We start from the raw sequence: 12,222 nt of genomic DNA, 5'->3' as shown, positions 1-12,222 counted from the left end.
CGTTAGCCAGTCTTCGCACCACTAGTGTGAAGCTGCCCATAATTTTTTATCAGTCAGTAATAGCATGGCATTTAATTATTCGGAAATAAGCATTCCTGCTGTAAAACAATGCGTCTGCGTTTGACTACATATAGCCCTATACCAAACATAGCCCTATTTTCCTTGTCGCGTATTCGTATTCGATATCGAGACTGTCTTTTTAGTGGCACGGTCATCGTGTGACACTCTTGTTTCTTGCGTAGCACTTCCAGTTCACCTTCGGAGACGACCGGGGTGAAATTCAAAATAAATCAGGAAAAATAGAAAAAAAATGAGCAAGTACAAAATTCATGGGTTTCATTATATGACATAAGAGCATAAGTTTAGTTACAAGTTGAGTTACTGAAGTGTCTGGAATAATTTGAGTTTAGAAATCACAGAGATGACCGAGGACGGAATTCAAAATCAATCGGAACGATTAGGAAAAAAAATGTGCAGTACAAAATTCATGGTGTTCATTTTGGATATACCAGAGCATGGGTTTCGTTACAAATCGAGTTACTGAAGTGTCTGGAATAATTATAATTAATTAGAATTAACGCAGAGGTGCGAGTGCCACTAAGAGACGCCCAAGTCAAAGATTAGAGTTGCCCTCCGTCCCATTCTTTTTTTCTTGAGCAGGAACTATAAGTAACCATATTATGCCGCATGCCATAATGTCTATGAAAACAAATGGTTGATCCCTCTTTCATACGAATCGGTAGAACACGAAAGTGAAATGTGTCTTTATAGAAGCTGTTGCTTGATTGCTTCGTTAACTCACGGTCCGCTGCAGCAAAAGGCACACGATTTGCAGGCTGGCGATTATGTTGCAGGTTTGTTGGCTCGCGGCGTCCTCTTGGCGAGTGCTGTACTGCTGGTCCGGCTCCGTAGTGGCTATGGCAGCCAATCGAGCCATAGAGCAAGAAATTGTCGAGCTGCGACGCACACAGCTACAGGAATGCCAGTGGCAGATTTTGCACCGTGCGTTGCAAACGCAAGACGACGTTCTGCTTCACGCTGGCGTGTCTCTCGTCGGAGCAAAGCGAGATTCGCCCGGCGACGTCGTTGCCTTTCTGCGTCTCTTAGCACAGCAGTTGCCACACATGGTGCCATCGCAAGTCAAGCAGCAGGCGATACACTGCTGATGCACGTTGAAGCCGCACTCCATAGGCGACGAGGCGCCACAGGCTAATCCGACGCCAACTGCCCTACACGAGGCCACAGAAGTACATGGATGTCCCGTGCGTGTAGATTTAGACGTTCATGTGGCTTTGTATACTGAGCCTTATACGCCTTCGTTGCCGTAAACTTCAGAGCAATCTATACTTTTCGAAGTGCAGAAGACGCTGCAAACACGCACAATCGCTACTAATTACAATGGTTCAGCTTGGCGAGGCGGCCAAATCGAAGCGCGCCAAGCGTCTCAGTGCACTGGCTTGCCCACGATAAAATCATAAGGGCGTTTTATGTCGCGTGTCTATGCATGTATCCGTGGCGTAATGGTTTAAATATCGGGCTACTCAGCTCGAATCCTGCCATCGGACAATTTGAATGCTCTATATTGTATGACTATTTGTATAATTACTGTATGAAACTCTAGGCACGAGGCTACACTTGGTTCTTTATTCTATGGCGACACCGCATTGGAATTTGGAGCCTACGCTGCGCTGTGACTACTGAAGCGGGCTCCCTGTTGGCGCTCGTTAATGTCACGATGCAATACTTTGCTTCACCGCTCCTAGATGGCGGCGCCGGAGCCGACGTTCACTTCGGTTACATCTGTTGCAGGAAATGAGTCGTGAAACCCGGCATAAAACACTTTTGTGTTATTCCAGACGCAATCCTCGGCGTCCAAGCTCTAGCACGTGCACATTTGTTTGTACACTATTTGTCCCCAACATTATTAATAGCTAGTTATGTAATTCGCTAAAGTCCGAAACATAGTCCCACTTGCTCCACACCACGACAAACTACATTACCTTGGTTCTGTCCATCTACGTGGCACTTGTGTATTCTTACATCTTGGGACATGTTACGTGGGGCACCCAGTATACCGGGTGTTCAAAATAAAGCTTTACGAAATTTTTAAAAATCGCCTGTGGCAGTTATCAAAATTCTTATTGTTGAGCTGGGTTATTCGAAGAGGCTGACATTAGTAGCATGAGAAATCGAAACACACATTCAACTAATTAACAAAAATTCACTAATTCTTAGTTAATAACTTATAATTACTTAACTCAAGGGTTAGAATTGTGCTATCTGCCAAAGGGATTTTTTTTTTGAGCCGATAAGTTGCAAATGTGTACCGTGTAACTCGGTGATGAAGCTTGATGCTAACGTTTGTGCCAATCTACAGCTTCATGTCTACGGCATCCTTCAACGCTTTGCTCATGCAGAGGCTGTTTTACGGGCACTGCACGGACTCGTTCCTGCTGACCATGGACCGGGAGAACAAGCTGGAACTACACCGCGACGTCAAGATGTCTCAGGCTTTCGAGAGGGTGGCCCAATACATGTTCCCATCTGCTTTGGGTTCTTCAACATGGTTTACTGGTCATTCTACGTGGAGAGGTCCTACTACCCCTGAGGCACCACCATCTCTGCTGCTCCTGACGATGGTTATCGCGAGGGGCACAGTGAAAGTTAGCCCGTTTCGGGTTAGATAATGTTTATCAGTAAGTGAACATGCATATTTCTTCACCAATTGAAGTGATGTAGTGCAAGTAGTTCTTGTTCCGAGGACAAATTATTATGCTAATCGCGGACGTCGCCAACAGAAATGAGGCAGTTTTCGGAGGCGAAGCTGGGCTGGCATGCTACGATACTATAGAATGTCTAAAATCTGTGCTGCTTTTCGAGGCGTCGTGTCTGGCAATGATGGGAAACAACGGCCACACCGCATGGTATTACGTGCAGTCATGGCACGGTCGCAGCGGATTACACAGCTAGCTGCAATGTTTTACATGACATTCCTCAGGTGCATTCGCTGTGTCGCCATCGGCTATTGCTGTAGCAGCTTCACTGTTGTCATAACGTCGTCATGCTGACTTAGAAATAAAAGGCACGACAAGGGCTGAAGAAAAGACGGCAGTTGAGCCGGTTTGAACGTGTAAGTATTCCGTCTGGCAACTGCATGCACCACCAGAATGTCTCGCTTTGTTTTTTTCATTACACTGGAAAACACACATGTACTGCAAGACGTGACGTACCGTAACCACAATGATAACAGCAAACACACATGGCTACAATGTGCATCCAGAGGCCAGTTATGTGTGAATACAGAGATCAGCAGTAAACCGTGGGGAAGTCGTCGACATAGACAAGAGTTCAACGAAAGCTAATCTGGTCAGGTCACGTGTTACAAAAAAGTGAAAAGATACGGTGGTGTCTTACAAAGTTAGAAGTCATGGTAACATGGCCTAAATTTATCCTCAGTCAACATAAGTTTATCCTCAGATTGCTCGTTTGCTGCGTGGGGCTTGTAGTCCCATAGAACTAGAGTGACTGTATTTTGGGAGCCCATACAGTAACTCTAAATAGAAGTGGCGTGTGCTGCGCTGTGTGCCGCGCTGGTGTTAATTTATACTAATAACACACTTTCCGCTTGCAGTTTTGTCATCTACTCGGTGTTTATTGTGTGAATGGCTCTTGGCACACTAACCTAGGAGGTGAGGCTGGTGTACTGCCTGCACGCGTTTGAAGCTTTAGTTTTTTGGATTCCGGATGCAGTGAGCTTACTACATGCTCAATATTATGTTGCATGTTCGCCATGAAAAAATGTCGCAGTTTCACACAATAATGATAGTGATAGCAAGGTACTAGACAACTGCACAAAGTAATGTTCATAGTCTCATCGGCCGTATAAATTCCAGCGAACACTGCAGGTTGATAAATTACCAAGCATGGCGTCACACGTGCACAGGCACACATGAACAGATCTCATTCAGTGTCCCCGAACACTCGCTGTCACAATGCTGCCTCTCACTTTAACACAACTTTGAAAATTGAGATTGCGTGACCTCCAGCACATGTATGAAGAAAGTGCCCATACAGCCACCAGACATCTCGGGTCACCAAACTTTTGCATCTGCTGGAGATTACCTCCAAGGTAGGGCTCGGGCGGCCGGGTTAGAGGAGGAGACTCCCCCTCCACAGCTTTAAATTCAGTTAAAACAATTTATTTCGCATTATGGAATGGAACAAGACTATGGAAAAAAATAGTGAGGACTATCCAAATCATATTCGACGTTTGAATATTCATAAACCTTTACTCTAAATAAAAAAAGCAACGAGTCTACTTTCAAGTTGCAGTTCCATTAGATGCAGTTCCATCACATAAAGATGCAGTTGCATGTGAATGCCTTTTTTTTCTCACATGCATTCTTTATTGCATAGAGCAGTAACATATTTTGAGCAATTACATGCTTCCAAAAGTTTCGCACATCGGCTGGAGTATACACGAATTTCAAAACGTTGAGTGCACCCCACCCCCACAAAATAAATGTGAAATGTGCCTTCAGCTACACTGTACGGTTTAACCGTCAGGATCGTACGGGGTTATGTCATAACCGTCATAACGTAACACGATATCACACAACGAAATGAACGCTGGCACACAGTGCCAAATAAATAGGAATGCGATGTCAGCACCCTTGACAGACTTGGGTAGGCCTTTTCACAAGAAAAAAAATTCAATCATCGGGTAAGGCTGCGTACGCAGAAGTGACATTGAAGTGGAGAATGGCGGCTACAATTCTTCCTTGGCCTTTTCTCCACAGATTTCTGAAAAAGAAAACGAGGAAACAGGGAGTTAATTGTACAAAGCTTGACTTTAGTCTTAATGGTACACTAATGAGGAACACCAAGTTAAGCCTTGTGAAGTATTATTAGATTACGTGATTTGCATTTACTTGGCAGGAAAAGGTTGGTTATCGGCGGAATAGATGAAAGGCTAAGTTCTGCCTTTTGATTTTCACCCATGAACGTGCTAGTGTGACATCATCGGCCTCACAATATTTTTCCATGTCTGAGCCTGCATTTGTGCTGCTGAAGTCCTCGGAAACTAACTAGGTTGAGTCTGGTACATACAGAATGAAAAGCAATCCTCCTTTGTCAAGAACCTATTAACTAGTTCCAAGCAGGTGCTGTGCAAATCTTATGATAGCATAAGGAGATAGCACATTAACATCAAGCACTCCTATCACTTTTAGGGGCGAAGCATCTTAGGGCCGAGCCTTCTCCCTCGTCGTCGTCCGTTGCTCTGGTTTGCGTGGAGTCCGCTAGGGGCGCTGCGGTGCACAAGGGCTATATAAGCGCTGCATATACTGTACACATGTACAGTATATATATATATATATATATATATATATATATATATATATATATATACAGGGTGTCCCAGCTATCACACAGCACGATTTAAAAAAAGAGGACAGCGTTACGCGAAGCAAACCTAGTGCGTATTGTTTCCAGTGCAGTGGAGTAGCCGCTAGTAATTTTTTCGTTGCTGAGATTTAATTAGCTAATTGTAATTAATTATCTAACTCGAGAAGTACTGTCCTAATTATCAAAGTGTCAGTGAGAAGATTGTAGAGCAACATGAAAAACTGCCGACACAGCTGTCTGTTGCTGAATACGTGCTACATAAATGTGTTTTCCGAGCGGGAAAGAAGCCTGCGAATGGCATGGGCTAAAATTTTTAACTCCAAGCATTCTTTCTGATCTGACAGCAACCTTGATCAAACTTCATAAGTTAGAGCAATATAGAACTTCCTGCACTAATGGCATAAACAATATTGCACAGCAGCCGTACATTGGAACCTCCACCAGAGCGAAGTACAACAAAAGAACAAAAACAGCAAATGAAGGAATGATGGCATGGGCTTGCATCGCCCGATTCATGGCCGATCCCCTAGAGTGGGTTGCGCCATTTCACTGACGAACAATATATCCGTGGCTTTGGCATGCTTTAGGTTTTGGCCTTATTTTTACTAGAGAGGCAGCATGGATGGAATGAGACATTAGTTTTTTAGCCTTTTTTGGCACAGGCTTGCAGCAGTTTTTCGCAAAAATTTCATTGTGTAGCAGGGCGATGTAAGGCACTGCTCTCAACACTCAGACTACCAAAGGGTAACCGTAATACTTAAAAATTAAATAAAGTTTAACAGGTCGCTGTCTTAATGGACTCAACCCAAGCATGCGGCTGAAGCACCCACAACCAAGAGAAGTCATGCAAGTTGTCATATAGGTTACCCCTAGATGTAGTGTTCATTTGACACTACTTAAACCTTATCGGCTGTGCATACGATCTGGACTGCAAAAAGCGTGATATACCTATGACTACAGAACACGTGCATCTGCCTGAGGTATGCTGTGGAAAGTCAATCAGGTATGCTGTGGAAAGTTACAGAGCTTCTGTAAAGGTTCAACGATAAACCTAAGTATCAACTAAGTATTATTCGTATAAGTAAGTGTACTAAGTATAAACCTAAGTATCAACTAAGTAAGTATTCGTATCAACCGACACGGGTCAAAAATCGATTCGTAGCAACCATTCTCTAGCACGTTGCAAAGTGATGGGGCTCGGCCGGGACCCCAGAAAAATTCGCATCATCTGGAAATTCGTATTAGCCGTGATCGTATCATCGAGATTCCACTGTAATCAGAGCTTCGATTCAGGCCAGATTTGCGGAGTGGGGCCCTCCATTCCATTCCCATTCCGGAGACTGGAGATTCTTCGTAATTTCACTGCTTTAACTCTTTAGAATGGTGAGAGTCGGACAATTCCCACTACTGGAGCTGCTGAGCTGGCCCATTTCATTCCTCCAATTCCAGTAAAGGAAATGCTAGCTCTATAATTTCACTACTTGGGCCTCCTTGCATGCCTCGCTACAAAAAACATTTTTGAAGTCTTAACAATGTTACAGATACAACTTTTTACACAAGAAACATGCTTTGTGGCCTGTTATTTTTGGAGGACACTGTTGCCTGTAACCTCTCTAATATGTACTGTTTTTAAAAGATAGAAGCCTTTTGTCAATTTTGATTACAGCAGAAATTTCTGCCTATGTGCTGTGAAAACGATCACGAGCCCACAAAACAAGCATACAGTTTGTATACTATCTCTAGAGTAAAACCTGGGCGAAAAAAGCGGGAACTGCAAAGGCGCCGCCATGTTGCTACGACTCAATTTTATAGCACTCAATATATTCAAAATTTTACGCAAAAGCAAGCACTTAGACGAAGCACGTAGGCACGGACAACGTTTGCAGTTCATTCCGTATATCTTTCAGAAAGATCGGATGGCTATCTAGAAAATTTTGATGTAAAATTTACGGTGTTTAAAAGGCTGTGTTTGCAGGTACCTTAACTAGATGGTGCTACCATACTGACGGAGGCTCAGGATCGCGTTGATATCGCACTCGTCTGAATCGCATCTCGTCGTCTGCGCCTGCATAGGGTAGCAACATGGCAACGTCCCTTGCGGTTCCCGATTTCAATACATGGGCACTATGGGGAGCTTATTCTCTAGAGTTGGTTTTACTAACTCTATGAAACGAAGCGTTGCGCGATCACATGGATGGTAGAGCACATGCCTGGTCAATATAGTAGACCTTATTTCACAAGCACACATACAAGATGAGTGCATCAGTATAGACAAGCATGTATATAAGATTGATAAAGCATTCCCTTTACCTTTGTTGTTTTCACAAAGCAACCTGAAGGCTTGGGGCTCCACCCTTATCTTGTGCTTTGAGAAAACTCGCATGTAATCATCTTCATACTCCCCAATCATATCTTCACACTGCAAAAGATAGAAAAAGAATTGAACACAGATGCAAGCACCACCACTGGATTACTGTCATTTCAGCAGAGAAAGGAATGAGACAAACACACACAAGCACTATAGGAAGTTGTTTTAGGCAAAAGCACAAAAGAGCTCGCAACCGAGTGCAACTTTCTCACATCACGCCATGTGCCTTTCCATGCTAAAATAACAATATAAAGCACCAACTAGCCCGATCCAATACTTCCTGAATCAATGAAATAAGCGATATAGTCTTGCTACAGGCGTGAAAAATGCACCTTCTTAAACTTGGAATGCCAAAAATGATTGTATACCATCTTTCTGAGTGGTTCAGGCAAAAGTGTAACTGTTGTGCCGATGCCCCTATATAACAGTGCACCTAACGAATGAAAGTTGCTCTTACAACAATGGCAGCTTGATGAAGGCACACAGTACCAAAATACAACAAGCAATAGTTTACTGCATGCTATGTCTACAGTATGCAGCCCTTCCCTTCACCAAATTGTAGGAACTGTTTTTCTGGAAATTATATTCTACAAATCATACTTCACATTGTGGCGCTGATGAAGTACAACAGCAATGGCAAATCCTCAACCCACGTTTGCAAATGAAATACTGGACCTCGCCCAACGTTTGCAACACCCCCCCGGCCCTCCCACTTACTACTTGACCTAAATCCTGGAGGAACACCTGCATACATGTTATGCACGAAATTGTGTTTTTGTAGGCTGGCTGGTAGACAGCTTACTAGGAAAACAACAAAGACGGGAAACCTGAGGGCAAAAAGCACACACAATGAAGCACCAACTCATCACCCCTTTGTTGTCTTATTCTTGCTCTCTGTGTCCAGTCTTCACACTGTTTTCGCTTAATAATCAGTGTTGTGTGCATGTACTAAGGGACAGCCTGTTTGTCATACGCTGGTGGTGTATGCACAGATGCAGCCCCTCTGAGACAGACAGGCACACATGAGTATGTGCAGACAAATGTGATTGGCCAAGTTAGAGTGCGATCAATGGTTGATAAATGTTGAAGGGCTGAGCCTCTATACTGGTCCAATCTTGAATTCACTGCAGACTGGCATGTGTGCCAAGTCATGGCTTAGTATAAATTTGAAGCACCTCGCAGTATTCGTAACTGCTGTCAAAGTACTCCACACTGCCATTTAGATAATTTTACGGAATAATGTTGTTTCAGTAGCCATTTTGTACCATGCACACTGTTGCTGTTTTTATATTTACCGTATTCACTGAAATCTAACGCGCACTTCTTTTCTGATAAAACAGGATAAAAAATTGCGTGCGCGTTAGAATAGAGTACAACCCTAAATCTGCATTGCCATATAGCTGTCAGCGTTTCAAAATGGCCGCCTCACACGCGCTTTGAGCCTAGCTACACTCTAGTCTAGTTGCCAAAGCTTCCACCATGTGCTGCCCTACACGTGCTTAGGCACTTCTGTTTTCTGCGTCTGCTCTATCACCATAAAGTGTCGAGTTCATCATGATGCCGCATTTAAAAGGAAAGTGATAATGCGTGTGGTGGACGGACGGAAATCGGGCTGCATCACGGGTGTTCGGAGAATCCAAAACTTGCATGTGGGACTGGCGCAAACACAAGGAGAGGATTTTCGCCAGCAAAGCAACGCGGAAGGGTGTTAGTGCATCGAAGCAGAACGTATTCTGCGACGATCCACTTCAGCAATACGATCGCCTTGGCCCCATCTTGAAAGCGATCTGCGACGCGGAGAGTCTGCCGCGCGCTGTGTTTTCGCCAGGTCGTGTTGAAGCGAGGGGCCTCTTGCGCTGGAGATTTGCCCTGTTGTGAGTGCGAAAAGGCTCGCCACTTCTCACAGATCACGCCGACCACGCTGCAAGCTGGCCGCAGCCTAGTTTTACGAAAACGGACTCTCCGTGTGCCATGAGACGTAATGCTGGAAGCAGAAGGAATCGGCGACGTTGATCCGGAGAGACCTAGCTCAGCCTTGAAAAAGCCTCACCGTCGTTACTGCTGCATCGTGGGCTGCTACGAGTAAGAAGGCCTGAATCCCAACATCAGATTCTGCCGTTTTCTTTCAAGGCCTCACGCGACGGAGTGTCGGGCACGCTGGATAACTTCACTACCCCACTACGAGCAGCACAGGTTCGAGAGTTAAATGTGCTCATCCTTGACCTCAAGCCAACACGTTAACGCAGCACAGCAAGGCAGTATTGATTACAGCGCATTGATGTTTGAGCGCTGTCATAAAGAGCTACATCAAGCGAGCAGCGCACGAGCTCGCGCTGCAGCGCACAATTTGCACGTATGTTACTGCGAGCTCATATGCATTGCATCAGTTATTAATCAGTTGCTAAAGGAACAGATGGCCGCTACTACAGCGCAGGCATAACTACTTGTCTAGCGGCATGCAGTCAAGAAAGGTTGCAGAAGGCCTGCCGTCTCTCGGTATGCTGAAAGACCACTGCAGTCGCGGCACGTACGATCGTGCACTCGAGCAGTTCATACATCGCAGCATGCTGAAAGACCGCTGCCGTCGCGGCACGTACCGTCAAGCACTCGGAGCAGTTCCGCACACATGATGTCTACTTATCGCTGCTGTAAATTCATTTATAGGAAGCATTTCCTCACGTTTGTGCGCCTCAATCTAGCAGCGTGCAAACCTTACCTGAAGTTCAACTACGTACACGACTCGCTTCACTTGCGATAGACACCGCACTAAAACTTCTCTGCTTATTTCTTGAATGGAGTACACTCATTCGGCAGTTGCATAATTTCTTGCCTTTATGCAGCATGCCACCCCTGAAAAATATCTTCGGCGCCCGATATTCAAGGCAGGCCGTGGTACAGCACAACCGAAAGTGCCAGGTCCATATTGTAAACGCGCTTTCCGAAGCAGACGACCGACCTTGCTACTGCCCAGTTCAGGAGAGGGGGTGCTCTTTAGCATCATTTTCGCAGCGCCTCCTGGGCAAATCAGGAGCTCCAGAGGGATGCTAGCACAAAGGTCAGTTCGCTCGCCACGCTTCGTCACTCCAGCGTTTTGACAGCGAGTTTCGCGGTCAACGAGTGAGAAGTGTTCATGCTTGCTTGTGCGCACGTGGCACCGTGCTTGTTTATCTAGTAATCAAATCTTTGCAAGTTTATACGGCCAATAAAACTGCTATCCTTACTCCGTATATAGCGGTCTACTAATTTGCTATTGCCATCGATGCTTCACTTTTTCGGTGAAACTGCGACTTTTTTTTTATTCATCGCAACTTTAGTGCACCGGGAGTAAATTGTTTTTCCAAATGAGAGGTATGAAAGCATGAGGTGTGCAGTACTGTAAAGGATTCTTTTTTGGTCACGAAAAACGGGTGAACGTTACAATCGAGGGCGCGTTAGGATCGAGTAAATACGGTATGTACTATAATTGCAATAGCAGTTACATGGACACTCCAGGCAAATTTTCGCCGTCGTCGCTACCATGGACACAATGTTCCGGATATTATATACAGTGGAACCCCGATTATACGACTTTGAGGGGACTACGCATACCGTCATATAATCCGGGTGTCGTATAATCGAAAAACTACAAATATAGGCAGTAACGCTCAGTCTTGCCCTAAAAAACGGGAACAGACTGCCTGAATAAGCCCGCGGCACGAACCTGCACTGCTCCAAGGACAGTAGATTAAATTATTAAAAAAATTACTGTATTTATACGATTGTAACAAGAGCTTTTTTTTATGATTTTCATTGCTCGAACTCAACACTCCCCCGTTACATTCGAATAACGGCAAAATAGACCATTTTAAAGCAAATATTCTAAATCCCGCGATTTCTAGCGTTACGTTGGCAACCTATAACTTTGCGTCTTGATCCAATCTGCAGACAAGTCGACCGAAGTCTTGTTTTTGGTTGCAATCCACGCTGCTTTCGCGGTGCTTAGGACTGGTTACAAAGCTCTAATAACATACGGCCTTTTGCAGTTTGACTTCGTTCATTAACGACGTTATAACAACGCAGCGCATTCAGTATGATGGCCGCTTCGAGAGATGAGCAATTCTGATGGCCAAGGAACTGGGAAAGTCTGCCGCGGCTCGGTGTCTCGATGTCAACAATTTGTGGATGGTAGGACCAACGTCAGGCCCTCTTTAAATGCGAGGCCAGTGGGAAATGCTCTGCGGAAATCGAAGTGGCCTGGTACTGACCCTGAATGAAATGGTTGTGCATTCTTTTAAGAAACACATCTGTCTCGAACAAGCTCGATGGCTCGGGCGATGATTCTCCGGCGACTACTTTAGGAGATAGTTTCCCTATTGTGAGACTCGGCTCGTCCCGGTAATGGACCCGGGATGAGGCGAACAGTAACGAAGTATACAGCTGACAGCGCTCTTGGCCCTGATAGCAAGCTT

At 44.9% G+C, this 12,222-nt stretch overlaps 1 protein-coding gene across 1 annotated transcript in view; it reads right to left on the bottom strand.

Moving 5' to 3' along the window:
- Nucleotides 1-4,332: 4,332 nt before the first annotated feature.
- The window catches only part of LOC119455910 (protein canopy homolog 2-like), a 30,924-nt gene continuing 23,034 nt past the window's right edge, over nucleotides 4,333-12,222 (bottom strand). The window contains exons 4-5 of the mRNA XM_037717449.2: nucleotides 7,717-7,825; nucleotides 4,333-4,803 (exon numbers count right to left, since the gene is read on the bottom strand). Of these exons, the coding sequence (XP_037573377.1) occupies nucleotides 4,769-4,803; nucleotides 7,717-7,825 (144 nt within the window). The 3' untranslated portion in view covers nucleotides 4,333-4,768. The remainder of the gene's footprint in view (nucleotides 4,804-7,716; nucleotides 7,826-12,222) is intronic.

Source organism: Dermacentor silvarum, chromosome 6 (assembly GCF_013339745.2).
Source record: "Dermacentor silvarum isolate Dsil-2018 chromosome 6, BIME_Dsil_1.4, whole genome shotgun sequence".
Classification (NCBI taxonomy): domain Eukaryota; kingdom Metazoa; phylum Arthropoda; class Arachnida; order Ixodida; family Ixodidae; genus Dermacentor; species Dermacentor silvarum.
Note: the sequence above shows the minus strand (reverse complement) of the source record. Positions and strands in the feature narration are given on the sequence as shown.